We start from the raw sequence: 16,548 nt of genomic DNA, 5'->3' as shown, positions 1-16,548 counted from the left end.
ATAAGGTCTTTTTGAGAAAAGGCTTCAAGTCGGATCTTCGTGTGCAGCCAGTAGGGTGAGTATGCGGCCTGCAAGAGAAAGGCATGTCGAGTAGGGGGCAGCTTTATGTATCTTTCAGGACCTTCACACTGTATTTACTCAAGTTCGGGCGCAACGAAAATCAAACTGCAGCTCGCAGTGACAGCTCCGTCAGACTCAGGGTTTCTTAAGTAAACCCGAAGACGGTTTAGTGACCGTATACTAGGCTATAGCAGGTTATGTCACGTGAAATGCAACCAAAGTCCTTACAGGCAGCGTCTCTGATGCAACCAACCTGCTGTTATCACAACTGCGGTTTAGCTGACTGATCGGAACCTCTGCGGTGAGTGAGCAGCTTCCGGTTTCAGTGGTTTTCAGTTTCACCCTAACCTGATAAGGAGAAAGATGAGGGAAAGTTAACCTCGACATCAGAGTGTGCCTCTGCTTATCGCTCCTTACATCTGTGCATTATCATCTTCATATATTACCCACATCTAAAATAATGAACTCGCATCCAGAACAAACTCCACAGGTAAAAAAAAAAAAAAAAGACAGTGAGATTATTTAAAGGTTATAGCTACAGCTTTCAGTTGAAATCAGAACAAAGTTACAAGGAAAGAAACAGATGCACACAGATAAACCTGTAAAGCTCCTGCTCTCTACATGAATGTGACTGATGATAAATTATTTTCCACAACAGACACCAAACCTTCTGAATGCCAGAAAACATTTATTCAAACATCTGTTCAATCGACACATTAAAAAGTGAATTCAAGCACTTAATAAAAAGATATTTAAAATCATCATTCACACTATATTAACATTGGTTTAAAAAAAAACTGAAGCATTGGTTTAAATTAAAAAGATGCAGTTGAATGAGCTTTAAAAATCTGGACTGAACTGGTTCAGTTAGCATCAAATTTTACAGATTATCTAATAAAATAGACAAAACGTTTAAATACTGCAGAGGTAGTTTACATGAGGTTTCCTACTGCAGGTGAACAGGTAAACCGTAGACCACAGGTGCAGCTCCTATCAGGTGTTTGAGGTGCGTAGCCTGACGTGACGGCCCCATGTGATCCAGGAGAGCAGCTCCACACCCAGCAGACAACCACGACTCCAACAAGGCTTTGGTGAAACGGTCGATGTCCCGGTCCGTCACGTCCCACAGGTTCCCCAGCACCAAGGGGCTGAGGAGGGACAAAGGAAAAACTGACTATAGATGTGACTGTTTTAAACCCACGATACACGTTTAATGTTAATTTGACAGTTTTTTTTTTTTTTTTTTTTTTTTAAAGTATATTTTTTGGCTTTTTGCCTTCATTTGATAGCACATAGTGAGATAGACAGGAAAGGGTGAGGCAGAGAGAGGGGGAATGACATGCAGGAAAGGTCTGCCCAACGCGGGATTCGAACCGGGGGCGCCTGCGTTGAGGACTGTAGCCTCTACATGGGGGGGCCGCCTTAACCACTGCGCCACACACCGCCCCGTTAATTCGACAGTTGATGTGATTCGTCAAGTGGCCAATTCTATCATGTAAAGAAACATATTTATGGCCGTTTTCCATTGCACAGTTATAGCACTACTCGGGTCGACTCTGGTCGTTTTCCATTACAATTTAGTGTGCTAACACACTTGTGTGAAAGAATAATTAGAGTTGTAGTACAGATGACCATTTATTTGTTTATTTGTAACGGGACTCTGCATTTTCATGAACATTGCTACAGAGCCAATTTCCATCTGCAGTCCCATGGTCCACTAATAAAATTACAGTAAACAAAACAAATGATAAGCGTAGTACAAATACAACACATCACACAAAGTTGCATCAGTCGGAAGGAACAGAAGTGGTGAAATATTAAAGGTGTACAGAAATGGCCGTTTGTCCCGTTTGTCGCGTCGAGTTGTCACGAGCTGCAACACGAGTTTACCCGAGTGAGGAAAACGAATTTGATTGGTCGTTATCGAGCGGGCGGGATATTCAAAGCTTGGGGCGAGACCGAGCTCCGTGTGTGTGTGCGTGTCTCAGACGTTTGAATGACGGATTACGGATCCAATATCAGTGGCTGGTGAATCGTGTACAGGCTGACGTATAATCTGTGCGCCTGCATTAGCCAATGCGAAAAAAAAATACACACTTTCATCCCGGATTTACTCAAAAATAGAATTTTGCACAAAGTTTGGCCTACATCGTCTGATAGATGAGTTATCACATTAATTTTATGATCCAGAGTGGGCTCAAATTCAGTTTTCTTTTCTGTACACCTTTAAAGTGCATTTAATGTTATGTTGAAAAGTGTTATTTGAGATTCACTAAAGTGCATCAGTATCTGTCAAAGTGCCATTTTTAAAGTGCAAGGAGCAAAGTGCCCACTGTTGTAAATAAAATAAAAAAAACTTCCCTTAAAGCTATTCTTACCTTTCTGGAACTTTTGCACATTTCTTTGTCCAAGTTAAAGTGCTATTAACTCTTTCGCGACCATTGACGAGTAAACTCGTCAAAACCGTTTTTTTTTTTACAGATTACGATAATAGACACTCTCAGGTACCCTGTGTGTGAATATGGTAGTCCTCTGATATGTAAAACTGTTTTAAACTAAAATCAAAACATAATGTTTTTTATAAACTGTGATCTTGGTTTTGTTTGAGTAATCGTTCTCCTTGAATGCTGCTCTGGGGACAGCGTGCAGCGCTGTGCGGCTGTCGGCTACAGTGTAGCCACTTTCTCGTTGAATCTGGCGACTTTCCAAACCCTCTTTTGACAAAAGCGACCGACGACAAATGTGGCGACTTTTACCGGTGCTGTTACAAACGTTTCTGGTTTGGAGACTCGGATCTGAAAGCCCGTTATCACGGCTGTTTTCACGGCGCTGTGCAGCAGAGCGGGCGCTGAGCAGTGGGTGCTGTGACCGGCCGCCCCCGCCCCAGAGCACTCATCGCCGGCCAGTCACACAGCAGTGTCCCGGAGCTGCTGCGCTGCGGCCAGAGACCCACACCGCTGCACCGCTGCTCTCCAGGCTGCCACACCCCCCAGATTTGCCTACAAATATATTTATTTAGCTGTATAAATGATTTGGGAGACAAGCCACACTGCAGAGTACCGGTAAAATGAGCCGATTGCCACTTGACACAAAAGTGCGTTTTTCTCTGAAACTAGAGCGGGAGCTCCGTTTTTGGAGAAACCCAGCTCTCTTCTTCTACTTCGTACTCACGAATGAAATGGCGGAAAAACTCGCCGTTTTTTCGAGGAGCACGTTGGAAAGTCACTCTTCAATCACGTGAAAACCGTTTGTTTCTAGGTGATGTACAGAGTTCGGTTCGATGTGAGAAAAAGGTAAACAAATTAGCAGGACACAGAGAGCAGAGGAGACTAGAGTCACAACACACACTAGAAAGAAGGTTTTTGGAAATAAATAGTTTTTTAAAAAGACCAATAACTGCAGCCGCAGCTGGTCGTGGAGTTTCATGTCTGATATAGAGTTGATAGTGAGCAGCCCCGAGTGATACGTAAACACAGGAAGTCACATGTGTCTATAAAGCATCCAGTGCTAACGGCTAGGCTACTGTTAGCTCTGTGAGTTCTCAGCGGTCCGGACCCGGTTGAACTCCGGACCGGACTGACTCGACTCGGCTCGGTCGTGGATTTATTTTCGCCCTGAACCGGCCGCAAGCCCAGCTCGTTGAGAACTGTTTCTGTAACAATGGCTTCCCCTACGTCAGTAGCAGTAGCCTAACAACAGTTTATTATAAAACTCAGTCATCAGTCATCACTGAGCGGTTTAAAACTCCGGTGTTGTGTTTGTTTGTGTTGTTCCCGTTTCACTCGCGTTCCTGTTTTGTTTACCGTTGCCATGCCAACGCATGCAGTGGGGAGGGAGGGGGCTTGTGGAGGTGTGGCAGGAGGGAGAGGTGGGTGGGACTTGTGAGGGAGGTGGAGCTGTTGATTTTCAAATGTTTGTGCTGTGCTGAGTGAAATACCAGATCGGTAAGAATTGCTTTAAGTCCCTTTAGTAAATTTGCAACGAGTAAATTTTTTCTTTCCTCTTTTTTTTTTTTTTAAAACACTGGTGAAATGTGGAAAGAGCAACTAAAGCATCTGAAATCAGTCATTACAGGTGGCAGGTCAATGTGTGTGTCAGGATTATGAACGACCCGAATACAAGACAGCCCCCCCCCTCTTTTTAAAGACCAAAAAACTTTTAAAAGTAAAATAAATCAAAGACAAATTTAATCTTTTTTAAATCATGTTTTCAGTATCAGTGTTAGCAGTGGTTGGAATATTTATAATATCGTTATGTAATTGTATGTGATTTTTTCAGACACTTCTAAGCTGAACTGTTCAATATTTGAAACCTCCGTCAGGTTCGACTGTTGACTGCTGTCTGTGTGCGTGTGAGAGAAAGAAAGGAAGGAAAGCTCTGAATCGCTTGGGGAGAAGTCGTTTTGGCGCCACCTGTTGGTTTGTATGTGCAAATGTCAGGACCCCAAATATAAGACTTTTTCTGTCTTTTGAGTCTTTTTCAAACTTTTTTCAAGAGAAAGAATACTGTCTTATATTCGGGTCAATACGGTAGCATAAGCAGTCTACCAATTGGGTCGGTTTCAGGCTGAAACTGAGAACTCCAGGTGACCTCATCTAGTATCAGCTCAGTTCGCTTGGAGCCTCACTAGAGGCTTTACAAAAAAAAAAAAGTACCAAGTTATATCCCTGATGGAAAATCATAAAAACCAAGTTGAGCAGAGAAGAGTTAGTGTTAAAGGACCACAGCAGACGGTCGTCTCACCAGCCTGCGATGAGGTAGCTGAGGATGATGCCTTGTCCTTCCTGGTCTCCGCGTACGGCCAGAGCCGCGCTGCTGCAGCCGAACAGCAGAGACGCCGCTCTCATCTGCCGCTTCAGGACCGACTGGCTGTCCAGGAACCGAGCGCCGGCACCGTGACCCACGTAACTGAAGGACACACGGACAGAGACAAAGAGTTTTAATTCTCATGGACTCTTATGACCATCACGTCTCAGTAAATGACATCATCAGAGACTCACATGTACAAATCTTTGGTTGCCACGGCCTCTTCCAGCCGGCCGGGCTCAGGAGCAACACCACACACACCGTCCCAGTCCTGTTTACTGTGGAGGAGAGGAGAAATGCAATTAGTAAGTCATTAAGAAAGAAAGAAAGAGCAGTGACAGAGAAATCTAGTTTTCTACTTTAACTGAGTCTCGGTCTTCTCACCTGCTGAACCACTCCTTGAACCGGTCCTGAGAGTTTCCTAAGTTGGCGTCAGGGTCCAGCACATAAAACACCTTGGCCGTGTCGACGCCGTGCTTCAGGATGGACTCAGAGTCCGACTGAAAGGGAGAAGAATGATTTAAGTCATGATGAGACGTATGAAACATTGGAGTCTAACCCTTCCGAGTCTACGTATGGCATTTTCTTCTGTATTTTATTTCTCTCATCTGGTCTCACTGTGTATTAAGTCTCCCGCTTTCAATGAAAAAAAGGTTTGTGTCGTCATCATTTGGTGTTCAAGAGATAAACAAGAGTAAAACAAAACCCAACCTCAATAGGGCTGCCCCTAAAATAGACGACCAAGGACTGGTCGGCCAAAAAATCATTAGCCGACCAAAATTTCATTGGTCGATCAGTTGCAGAAAAAATAACAAAAAAACATTTGGAGCCGTGTCTTGTCAAAATGAAGTCAAAATCAATATGACTCAGCTCAGTCATTTACCCACCTCATCTACACTTCAGTGAAGTTAGTTTTAAGTTGGATATTTGACAGACATTTGCAAGCCACAGGAAAAACACAGAGAAGATGGCTACAGCGTGTACCGACTTCCTGCTTTCAACATAAAAATGTGGGATATTTAAAGCAGAGATACTGTGTTTAAAGCTATTTAGCTAAATTGCTAATATTTAGCCTAAAAATTAATAAAAAATTATGAACAGATGTAAAATGTAAAAACAAAACAAAAAATTATGGACAGATTTTGGACAGTGTGCATCATGTTACTCCACTGGCTGCATGAGATACACATTTACATCTGTTCATAATTTTTATAAATTTTTTAATATTAGCATTTTAGCCCAAAAGCTTCTCCCACATTTTTATTTTAAAAACAGCCGTCTTCTCCGTGTGTTTACTGTGAAGTCTGCAATACAGGTCGATTATTCGACTAATCTCCATACCTATTGGTTGACCAAGAAAATCTTTGGTTGGGGGCAGCCCTAGTTAACAACACATCAGTTAGTAAATGACCAGTTTGACCTCACCTCCCTCTGGACGCTCAGGCCGATCAGCGAGTGCAGAGACGGCATTCGACTGACGGAGCGAGACGATAAGACTGAGACGCTCTCCCACGGCAACTTCTGGAGAAACTGCAGAGGAAAACAGGACAGAGGATGAATTTTACCTGGTCAGACTAACCCTAACAGGAGAGGTTTTGACAGAGACGATGAAACCGACCCGGTCCAGAATGAGGACGACGTGACCGCGCGGCTCGTCTCTGTCCGACAGCTGGGACACGGCCGAGTGGAGGAGCTGGTCGCACTCAGAGTCCCAGTGAGGAGAAAGTCCAAGAGCAAATCCCTGGAGGTCGTCGTCGGAGAGCAGAGGGGAGGCAGAGAGCACGGCCTGAAACACAACGCAGTGAAGAAGTCAAGTAGCTGCTGTGTTTCTGCTTCTCAGGTCGATGAAACACCACACACACGCAGAAACCTTCAGCATCTCCTCGCTGCAGGTCGCTCCTCTGGCGGACGCGGCTTTGTGGAGGCGCTGGGCCTGAAGCGAGAGCTGTGGGTCTGAGGAGACGGGGAGGAGGAGGCTCCGCCAGCATCCCAGCACCTCCTCCATGTCCCTCAGCAGCCGCTGGAGGGAACAAAACAAATCAAAAATCTAAATAAACTCAAAAAAGGAGGGAGTATATAGTATTGCACTGTCAGGTATGTTACATCAGTCTCTTTGGAAGCTTTGGAATGAATTAAACTTATCACTGAGCTCCATCTCCTCCCATTGCATTTTTAAAAAGAATCTGAAGGAATTTTTACTTTCCAGAGGAACCTAACTATCTTTCTCTTAAATATATTTTCTCTGTCATTGTTCTGCTCTGTTACATATTTTTTTGCTACTTGCTGTTTTTGTTGCTTCAAGTCCTACTTTGATTCCTGCTGCTATTGATCTTTTGTTTAGCACATGTATGTTGTCTGCTTGTCTTTTGTTTCGCATTTTGACGGGGGTGGAACCTTTTACAAGTCCGTCTAGGACTTCGTTTCCCTCCTTGCGCAGCGTTATACGCTCTTTTTGTGCTAAATAAACAAACCTGAAACCTGAGTCTCTAGATATTATTGCACGGTGCTGCATGTATGTGTGAACTGCACACATCAGTCGAGTTCTACAAAAGGTAAAGGGCCCAAATGACAATAATTTAAAACACCACAAGAAGTGTCAGACTCATATTAAAATGTCAAATCAGAACCATTCAGATTTAGACTAATAGTCATTTCCATGCATTTGCATACATAAAAACGAGATAATGTTTCACTTAAAAAAAAGAAAAAAGAGAAAGAATAAATAGAATACAAGATACCATGTCCAACACTGTTTTTATTGTTTTGTCTTCCTTGTTTGTGTAGTGCACTTTTATGTATTTCACCATATGTATTGTATTTATTGTTTTGTTTTTATTCCTTGTGGTGTACTGCTGTATATTATATTATTTATTCATTTATTTGGGACGTCGGACGCAAATTAGCCGCCTGGCTATAATCATATTTACAGCAGTATTTCTTTTAGTTATACTAATGTTCATTAATATGCACTGTCCCTATTCAAATAAATGCTATTATTATTATTATTATTATTATGGCAAGATTTACAAATATTAGTAAATAATCATAAATAAATAAGATGAGAATCTACGCTCATTTCAGTGGCAGTCTATTTTCCAGATAGATAAATATAGATAAATTCAACATAAGACAAGAGATAAAAACCAAAACCAAAAAGCATAAAAACAACTAGAAAATTTCCTCTCGGGAAATTTTGAATGGGCCACGGGAGCTACTGCGGGTTGTGCCATCTCTGTCAACATGGGAATCAAACCCACGATCTTAAGGTCAAGACAGAGCTGATCAGACAGACACATGATCATCTTTCTATAAGCACTGATATGGAGGAGCTGTAACCACATTAGGTTACCTGTGTGTGTGTGTGTGTGTGTGTGTGTGTGTGTGTGTGTGTGTGTGTGTGTGTGTGTGTGTGTGTGTGTGTGTGTGTGTGTGTGTGTGTGTGACTGTAATCACATGAAGCTGGCTCTAGAGTCTGTGTGTGTGTGTGTGACTGACTTGACACATAGTTAGTTAGTAGCTGCATCCTGTGTCAGTCTGATTTAGCTGTGTCTGTGTTTATAAACATTTAAACGAGCGCCAGGTGGATTGTTTATGAAGTTAACGAGCCCTGGCCTGAGGATCAAAGAGGTTACCACGGCGATAGGGGCCCCCGCAGGCTGAGACAGACAGAAACGTGGAGAAAAACAGCCATTTTCTGCCTCTAAACCGGCCTCACAATTAGGCTTAGCATGACAAAACGGTAACTCCTATCAGAACAAAACACAGATCAACGTTGCTCTAAGGACTTACTGAAAATTTCGGTACGATTTGGTGTTTCTACAGTAAATATTTTGGCGACGCTGGCAGTTTTAAAACATCAGGCCGTTCTGCTCCTCTCAGAAAATATTTGTATTGGACTCAATGAGGAGCAGGGACAGACGTGGCCGCACTCAGAGGCTGATTCTGTAAGTTCTGTAAGTCTCTCTGATATTTTGAGCACATGACATGAGAGATAACAAGTTTGTCTTACAAATTCTGAAAAAATTATGTCTGTAGAGTGTAAATTGTGGCCGTGGTGGCAATTTATCCAGAAAAAATACAGAATGTTTCTTCACTCTCTCCCACTCTAACCGATGATGTCACGCACTCTGACACGAACATTCCATGCAATACACACCCATTATAAACTCATAATTTCTCCAAAAATGATCATGGTCATTGATCAGGGATTGATCAAAAACTATATGACCTATCAAAACGTGGAGTAATACGACAATACACAAGACTTGTGTCTACTGTTTAAAGTTTAAATGGAGTCTCTAGGTGAAAGTATGCCTGAGCAGTAGACTTTTGTTAAACTCCAATGATTGGTCTTTTTCGCTCTTTTTTTCCCGCCCGTCCCATTGACTTACATGCAAAAATTTTGCGCAGTAAATCGCGACTTACGTCGCGAATAATTCGTACACTGTTGAGAAAAGTAATAGCACACCGATCCCGATCAGGACGCACATTTTGATATATAATTTGTCCTGCAACTCTTCGAGTTGCAGGACTAGTAGCGAACCGAAAGTTGGCCGGAAGTGGAAAAATAACTAGAAAAAGCATTTCCAAGAATGGAAATGGTGTGACTGCTGAAAGCAGCTAAACGCTGTTGCAGAATTAGCAAATAGTGCAAGCAGTGACCACCATACAAATGTTTGACCAAGGTCAGGATCGAACCCACAACCTCATGGTCAGTAGACTTCCACTCTGCCTCTAGGCCACAGTGCACACACAGTTGCAGAGACTGTTGTCTGTTAATGATCTGCACTGTCAACATCAAGAAAGCTTGAGAGTCAAGCTTGAATGACTTATGAAAATTTCTGTGAATTTCAGGCTGAGAGCAGCAGTTTCAACATGAAGCAAGTTATCAGAAGTCAACAGAGGACGACTGGGAAAATAATTCACTATAATTGTTGTTGAGGCAAGATTTGAACCAGCAACCCTCAGGTCTTCAAACCAGCAAGCTAACCATTAGGCTACAGACAGAGACAGTATATGAGGGGCAAAGAAAACCTTTCATAAGAGGATCACTGGCTTCTGCTTAAAAAAAAAAGTAAGGAAAGTGCAGAAATTAACCACAACAAGTAAGTAGAGGACACTTTTGTAAAAATAGTGCAAGCAGTGATGACCATACAAATGGTTGACCAAGGTAGGAATTGAACCCACAATCTCATGGTCAGAAGACTTTGACTTTGCCCCCCGGTTGCTGACAGCTGGACATTGTATAATTACAGATTCAGCGCATTTAGTGTAAAACTCTACATTGGGATTCGATCACAGACTGGAGCATAGTCCTTGCTCACAGCGATAGCTGCTCTACCAGGTGAGCTATACCTATTATACCTTGACAGCTACACTGAGCTGCCAAGCCTTTCACCTCTGAGCCAGATGAAGAACGGGGCGGCAGCTTGTAGCACTAGTGCCCTCCCCTGGAGCTGTGACACGTCAGCTCCAGTCTCCCTGAAACTGCCAGTTTGAGTCTGCCATTGGTTCACAGCAGTTTGAAGGCAGAAAAACTCAGAAATGCAATTTTGCACTTCCTTTTCTGCTGATATGTGCTCTAACACAAGAAAAATGCCACAGGAACATGTGAAAAGCTCAAAAAACACGATTTTCACAGGAGTGGGTCTTTATAAAAGCATCATAAATGAGCCATTAGAAGTTTGTCTACAAATCAGAATTTGAATGAAGTCTCTAGCAGAAAGTACAACATGAATGAGGCAGGAATCGAACCCATGACCTCATGATCAGTAAACCTTTACTCTGCCACTTCGCCACAGAGAGCACAGACTAAAGCATGTTGCCATTGTAATTTGATGATGTGCTGCAAATGGTGGCACTAGCAATTAATGCGTCTCTTAACGACCACCTGTAACCAATTGAGGGTGATGGAGGGGAGCAGAATTCAACATAACATAACAAGATTGCTCAGCCTGGATTCGAACTAGTGACCTTGGGGTTGGCAAGCGGACACCTTACCAACTGGACTACAGACAGAGTTGTGAATAAGAGAGGTTGAGACTTTGATGAATGTGAGATTTTTCAATGATGAAAAGTGAGTGTGAGTGAGTATAAATTAGCCACACCAAGTAAGAAGAGGACTTTTTTGTGACCTGTGACTATTTTTTGGTGAATTAAAATGATTTAAAAAGCACTTAACAGCAAGTTACAAAGTTGAGCTCCTTCTCCTGCTGCTGTGAAAAAAATGCATTGAGCTGTATGAGAGCAGAGAGCTCCCTGGCTGCATTTAAAAAATATTTTAAATTATTATCTAAGTCTCTTTGCATTTTTGACCAGAATTTTAGCCAGAAGACAAGTGTGGCTACAAAACTGGAGAAAATAATTTGTCTAGAGTTTAATTTGTGGCCATGCTGACAGTTTAGCCAGAAAAACTCTAGAATGTTTTTTTGCCTCTCTCCACTCTGACACCACTCTAGCTCTGCTCGTTAGACGCAACACACACACATTATAAAGCTGAAAAAAATCAGAAAAAGTTAAATATTTTAAAAAGTATAAAGAGTTAAAAAGAGAAAAGTAATGCCGATAAAGTTCAAAAAAAGCTGCACGTTTTGATATATGAATTGTTGAAATAGCACAAAGTATGAAGGACTAGAAGAAGACCGTAAAAAGGCGGAAGAAAATGGCCAAACAGAAGAACAATAGTGTGACTGCTTCAGCAGTCACACTAACTAGAAAAAACATTTCCAAGAATGGAAATGGTGTGAATGCTGTAAGCAATGCTGAATGAGCTGAAGAAATTGTTGAAAGAAAGAAAGAAAGATTGAAACAAGAGAGAAAAAAGAAAAGGACAGAAAGAAAGAAAGAATCAAACAAACAAAGAAGTAAAAAGACAGAAATGGAGTGAAAGAAAGAAAGAAAGAAAGAAAGAAAGAAAGAAAGAAAGAAAGAAAAAAGAAAGAAAGAAAGAAAGAAATGGAGTAAAAACAAAGGAAGAGAAAAGGAGTAGAAAGAAAGAAAGAAACAATCAAACAAACAAAGAGGTAAAAAGACAGAAATGGAGTGAAAGAAAGAAAGAAAGAAATGGAGTAAAAACAAAGGAAGAGAAAAGGAATAGAAAGAAAGAAAGAAACAATCAAACAAACAAAGAAGTAAAAAGACAGAAATGGAGTGAAAGAAAGAAAGAAAGAAAGAAGAAAAAGAGAGAGGGGGATGATAGATAGAAAGAGGTAGATGGATGGATGGATGGATGGATGGATGGATAGAGAGGGAAGGATAGAAAAAGTGAGTGAAAGAAAGAAAGAAAGAAAGAAAGAAAAAAAGGAGACAGAGGGGTTAAAAAATAGGGAGGGGAATAGATAGATAGATAGATAGATAGATAGATAGATAGATAGATAGATAGATAGATAGATAGATAGATAGATAGATAGATAGATAGATAGATAGATAGATAGATAGATAGATAGATAGATAGATAGATAGATAGATAGATAGATAGGACACATGTTAAAAGCTGCATCCTATGTCCCAGGCTCCACCTGTAATTGTACTACTACTAATAGAGTTGGAAAGACTAAACGTCTGAACTTAAATTCATGAGAAAAATATAAATTGTTGGAGATGTTTACATCAAAAGTATAAAATAATTGAGAGCCTGATGAATTTGAGCTGAAAACCTGTGTGTGTGTGTGTGTGTGTGTGTGTCTGGGTGTGTGAGTCTGGCGGTCTCTCTGTCTGTGTGTACATGTGCAGAAAGTAAAACTGTTAAGCGCCACAGAACTCCTCTCTCCCTAATGATCTGATTGATTACACCTGTGTGGCAGCCTGCCCTCAGAAGTTACCATGGCGACTACCATGCTTACATTTTACTGTGTGGAACAGTGTTGTGTTTGTGTGTTTGTCTGTTTGTGTATGTGTGCATGTGTGACTGTGTGTGAGCGTCTGTGTGTGTCTGTCTGTGTGAGTGTGATGCCTGTGTTTGTGCGTGGACATCCTCTGTCAGTCTGGTTTATCATGTGTGTGTGTGGGGCTGTGTTTAAAAACATCTTAACGAGCGGCCAGGCTGCACCTGCACTTGTTCTATTAATAGACATGATAACGAGCTGGCCACTACAGCTGGACCAACTGCACACAGAGCAGAGCAGAGCAGAGAGATTTGAGCTCAGTGCAGCTTCCAAAAACAGCCCAGTAAAAGAGAACCGTAACTCTTATCAGAATGTGGTCTGACTACTGGGGCAAGGAGACCTTCCTGAGCGAGCCAATGTGCATTAAATGTTTGTAGGGCAAAAACTTTTCTTGCCGTCGCAAGGTAGAAAAGGGGGGCATTTCTGTTTTTCTAAAAAAATCTGCTCCTACTTTTATATTGAAGTGGATGAGCCACTGGAGCAGGTCTAGCTGCATAATTAGGCTCACTGAGACAATTCTGTAAGTCTGTCTGCTGTTTTGAACACATCAGATGAGACACGACAAGTGTGGCTACAAACCGGTGAGGAAATCATGTGTCTAGAGTTTAATTTGTGGCCGTGCTGGCAATTTATCCAGAAAAAATCCTGAATGTTTTTTCGATCCCTCTCACTCTAACGATGATGTCACTCACTCTAAGCCCTGCTCGTTAAGCGCAATACACAACCATTATAAAGTTGGATTTTGTGAAAAATTTTAATGATTTTAAAACAGCCAACAATCTAAAACTGTTGAAGATATCAATAAGATGAGTCATACGGGAATAGATTAAAAGTTTGTCTACAATTTAAAAGACAAATGGAGTCTGTGGGAGAAATTATGCTGACGTTTTAGAGGTTCAAAGAAGTAAGAAGATTTTAAAAGTTTGAAGACGTTTTCAATGCATTCCTATGGGAAAAAATTTGCAGAAAAAGTTAAATATTTTAAAAAGTATAAATAGTATAAAAGAGAAAAGTCATAGCACCCTTGTCCTGAAAAAGCCACACGTTTTGATATATGAATGGTTGAAATAGCACAAAGTATGAAGGAGTAGAAGATGTCTGAAAAAGGGTGAAAGTAGTAAGAATAATAACTAGAAAAAACATTTCCAAGAATGGAAATGGTGTGAATGCTTCCAGCAATGCTGAATGAGCTGAAGAAATTGTTGAAAGAAAGAAAGAAAGAAAGATTGAAACAAGAGAGAAAAAAGAAAAGGACAGAAAGAAAGAAAGAAAGAATCAAACAAACAAAGAAGTAAAAAGACAGAAATGGAGTGAAAGAAAGAAAGAAAGAAAGAAAAAAGAAAGAAAGAAAGAAATGGAGTAAAAACAAAGGAAGAGAAAAGGAGTAGAAAGAAAGAAAGAAACAATCAAACAAACAAAGAGGTAAAAAGACAGAAATGGAGTGAAAGAAAGAAAGAAAAAAGAAAGAAAGAAAGAAATGGAGTAAAAACAAAGGAAGAGAAAAGGAGTAGAAAGAAAGAAACAATCAAACAAACAAAGAGGTAAAAAGACAGAAATGGAGTGAAAGAAAGAAAGAAAGAAAGAAAGAAATGGAGTAAAAACAAAGGAAGAGAAAAGGAATAGAAAGAAAGAAAGAAACAATCAAACAAACAAAGAAGTAAAAAGACAGAAATGGAGTGAAAGAAAGAAAGAAAGAAGAAAAAGAGAGAGGGGGATGATAGATAGAAAGAGGTAGATGGATGGATGGATGGATGGATAGAGAGGGAAGGATAGAAAAAGTTACGTAAAATACAAATGAAGGAGTAGAAGAAAGAAAGAAAGAAAGAAAGAAAGAAAGAAAGAAAGAAAGAAAGAAAGAAAGAAAGAAAAAAAGGAGACAGAGGGGTTAAAAAATAGGGAGGGAGATAGATAGATAGATAGATAGATAGATAGATAGATAGATAGATAGATAGATAGATAGATAGATAGATAGATAGATAGATAGATAGATAGATAGATAGATAGATAGATAGATAGATAGATAGATAGATAGATAGATAGATAGAACACATGTTAAAAGCTGCATCCTATGTCCTAGGCTCCACCTGTAATTGTACTACTATTAATAGAGTTGGAAAGACTAAACGTCTGAACTTAAATTCATGAGAAAAATATAAATTGTTGGAGATGTTTACATCAAAAGTATAAAATAATTGAGAGGCTGATGAATTTGAGCTGAAAACCTGTGTGTGTGTGTGTGTGTGTGTGTGTGTGTGTGTGTGTGTGTCTGGGTGTGTGAGTCTGGCGGTCTCTCTGTCTGTGTGTACATGTGCAGAAAGTAAAACTGTTGATAAGTGCCACAAAACTCCTCTCTCCCTAATGATCTGATTGATTACACCTGTGCGCAGCCTGCCCTCAGAAGTTACCATGGCGACTTTTAACTGCTTACATTTTACTGTGTGGAACAGCGTTGTGTTTGTGTGTTTGTCTGTTTGTGTATGTGTGACTGTGTGTGAGTGTCTGTGTGTGTCTGTCTGTGTGAGTGTGATGCCTGTGTTTGTGCGTGGACATCCTCTGTCAGTCTGGTTTATCATGTGTCTGTGTGGGGCTGTGTTTAAAAACATCTTAACGAGCGGCCAGGCTGCACCTGCACTATAGACTTTGATAACGAGCTGGCCGCTACAGCTGGACCAACTGCACACAGAGCAGAGCAGAGCAGAGAGATTTGAGCTCTGTGCAGCTTCTGAAAACAGCCCAGAAAAAGAGAACCGTAACTCTTATCAGAATGTGGTCATGACTACTGGGAGAGGAGACCTTCCTGAGCACATTGATGTGCATTAAATGTTTGTAGGGCAAAAACTTTTCTCAGGGTCGCAAGGTAGAAAAGGGGGGCATTTCTGTTTTTCTAAAAAATTCAGCTCCTACTTTTATATTGAAGTGGATGAGCCACTGGAGCGGGTCTAGCTGCACAATTAGGCTCACTGAGACAATTCTGTAAGTCTGTCTGCTGTTTTGAGCACATTAAATGAGACACGACAAGTGTGGCTACAAACCGGTGAGGAAATCATGTGTCTAGAGTTTAATTTGTGGCCGTGCTGGCAATTTATCCAGAAAAAATCCTGAATGTTTTTTCGATCCCTCTCACTCTAACGATGATGTCACTCACTCTAAGCCCTGCTCGTTAAGCGCAATACACAACCATTATAAAGCTGTATTTTGTGAAAAATTTTAATGATTTTAAAACAGCCAACAATCCAAAACTGTTGAAGATATCAATAAGATGAGTCATACGGGAATAGATTAAAAGTTTGTCTACAATTTAAAAGACAAATGGAGTCTGTGGGAGAAAGTATGCTGAAGTTTTAGAGGTTCAAAGAAGTAAGAAGATTTTAAAAGTTTGAAGACGTTTTCAATGCATTCCTATGGGAAAAAATTTGCAGAAAAAGTTAAATATTTTAAAAAGTATAAATAGTATAAAAGAGAAAAGTCATAGCACCCTTGTCCTGAAAAAGCCGCACGTTTTGATATATGAATGGTTGAAATAGCACAAAGTATGAAGGAGTAGAAGATGTCTGAAAAAGGGTGAAAGTAGTAAGAATAATAATAACTAGAAAAAACATTTCCAAGAATGGAAATGGTGTGAATGCTTCCAGCAATGCTGAATGAGCTGAAGAAATTGTTGAAAGAAAGAAAGAAAGAAAGAAAGAAAGAAAGAAAGAAAGAAAGAAAGAAAGAAAGAAAGAAAGAAACAAGAGAGAAAAAAGAAAAGGACAGAAAGAAAGAAAGAAAGAAAGAAAGAAAGAAAGAAAGAAAGAAAGAA

General features: G+C 40.6%; 1 protein-coding gene across 1 annotated transcript in view; it reads right to left on the bottom strand.

The window, feature by feature from the left end:
- Positions 1–744: 744 nt before the first annotated feature.
- espl1 (extra spindle pole bodies like 1, separase) overlaps positions 745–16,548 on the bottom strand; it is a 56,523-nt gene continuing 40,719 nt past the window's right edge. The window contains exons 26-32 of the mRNA XM_085775536.1: positions 6,737–6,886; positions 6,485–6,652; positions 6,292–6,396; positions 5,251–5,366; positions 5,061–5,144; positions 4,804–4,968; positions 745–1,208 (exon numbers count right to left, since the gene is read on the bottom strand). Coding sequence (XP_085631662.1) covers positions 1,007–1,208; positions 4,804–4,968; positions 5,061–5,144; positions 5,251–5,366; positions 6,292–6,396; positions 6,485–6,652; positions 6,737–6,886 — 990 coding nt within the window. The 3' untranslated portion in view covers positions 745–1,006. The remainder of the gene's footprint in view (positions 1,209–4,803; positions 4,969–5,060; positions 5,145–5,250; positions 5,367–6,291; positions 6,397–6,484; positions 6,653–6,736; positions 6,887–16,548) is intronic.

The sequence above is a fragment of the Trachurus japonicus genome, chromosome 5 (genome assembly GCF_045865225.1).
Source record: "Trachurus japonicus isolate A0001 chromosome 5, Traja_1.0".
NCBI classification, from domain to species: Eukaryota; Metazoa; Chordata; class Actinopteri; order Carangiformes; family Carangidae; genus Trachurus; species Trachurus japonicus.
The sequence above is the reverse complement of the archived record's forward strand: the minus strand, read 5'-3'. Positions and strand labels throughout refer to the sequence as shown.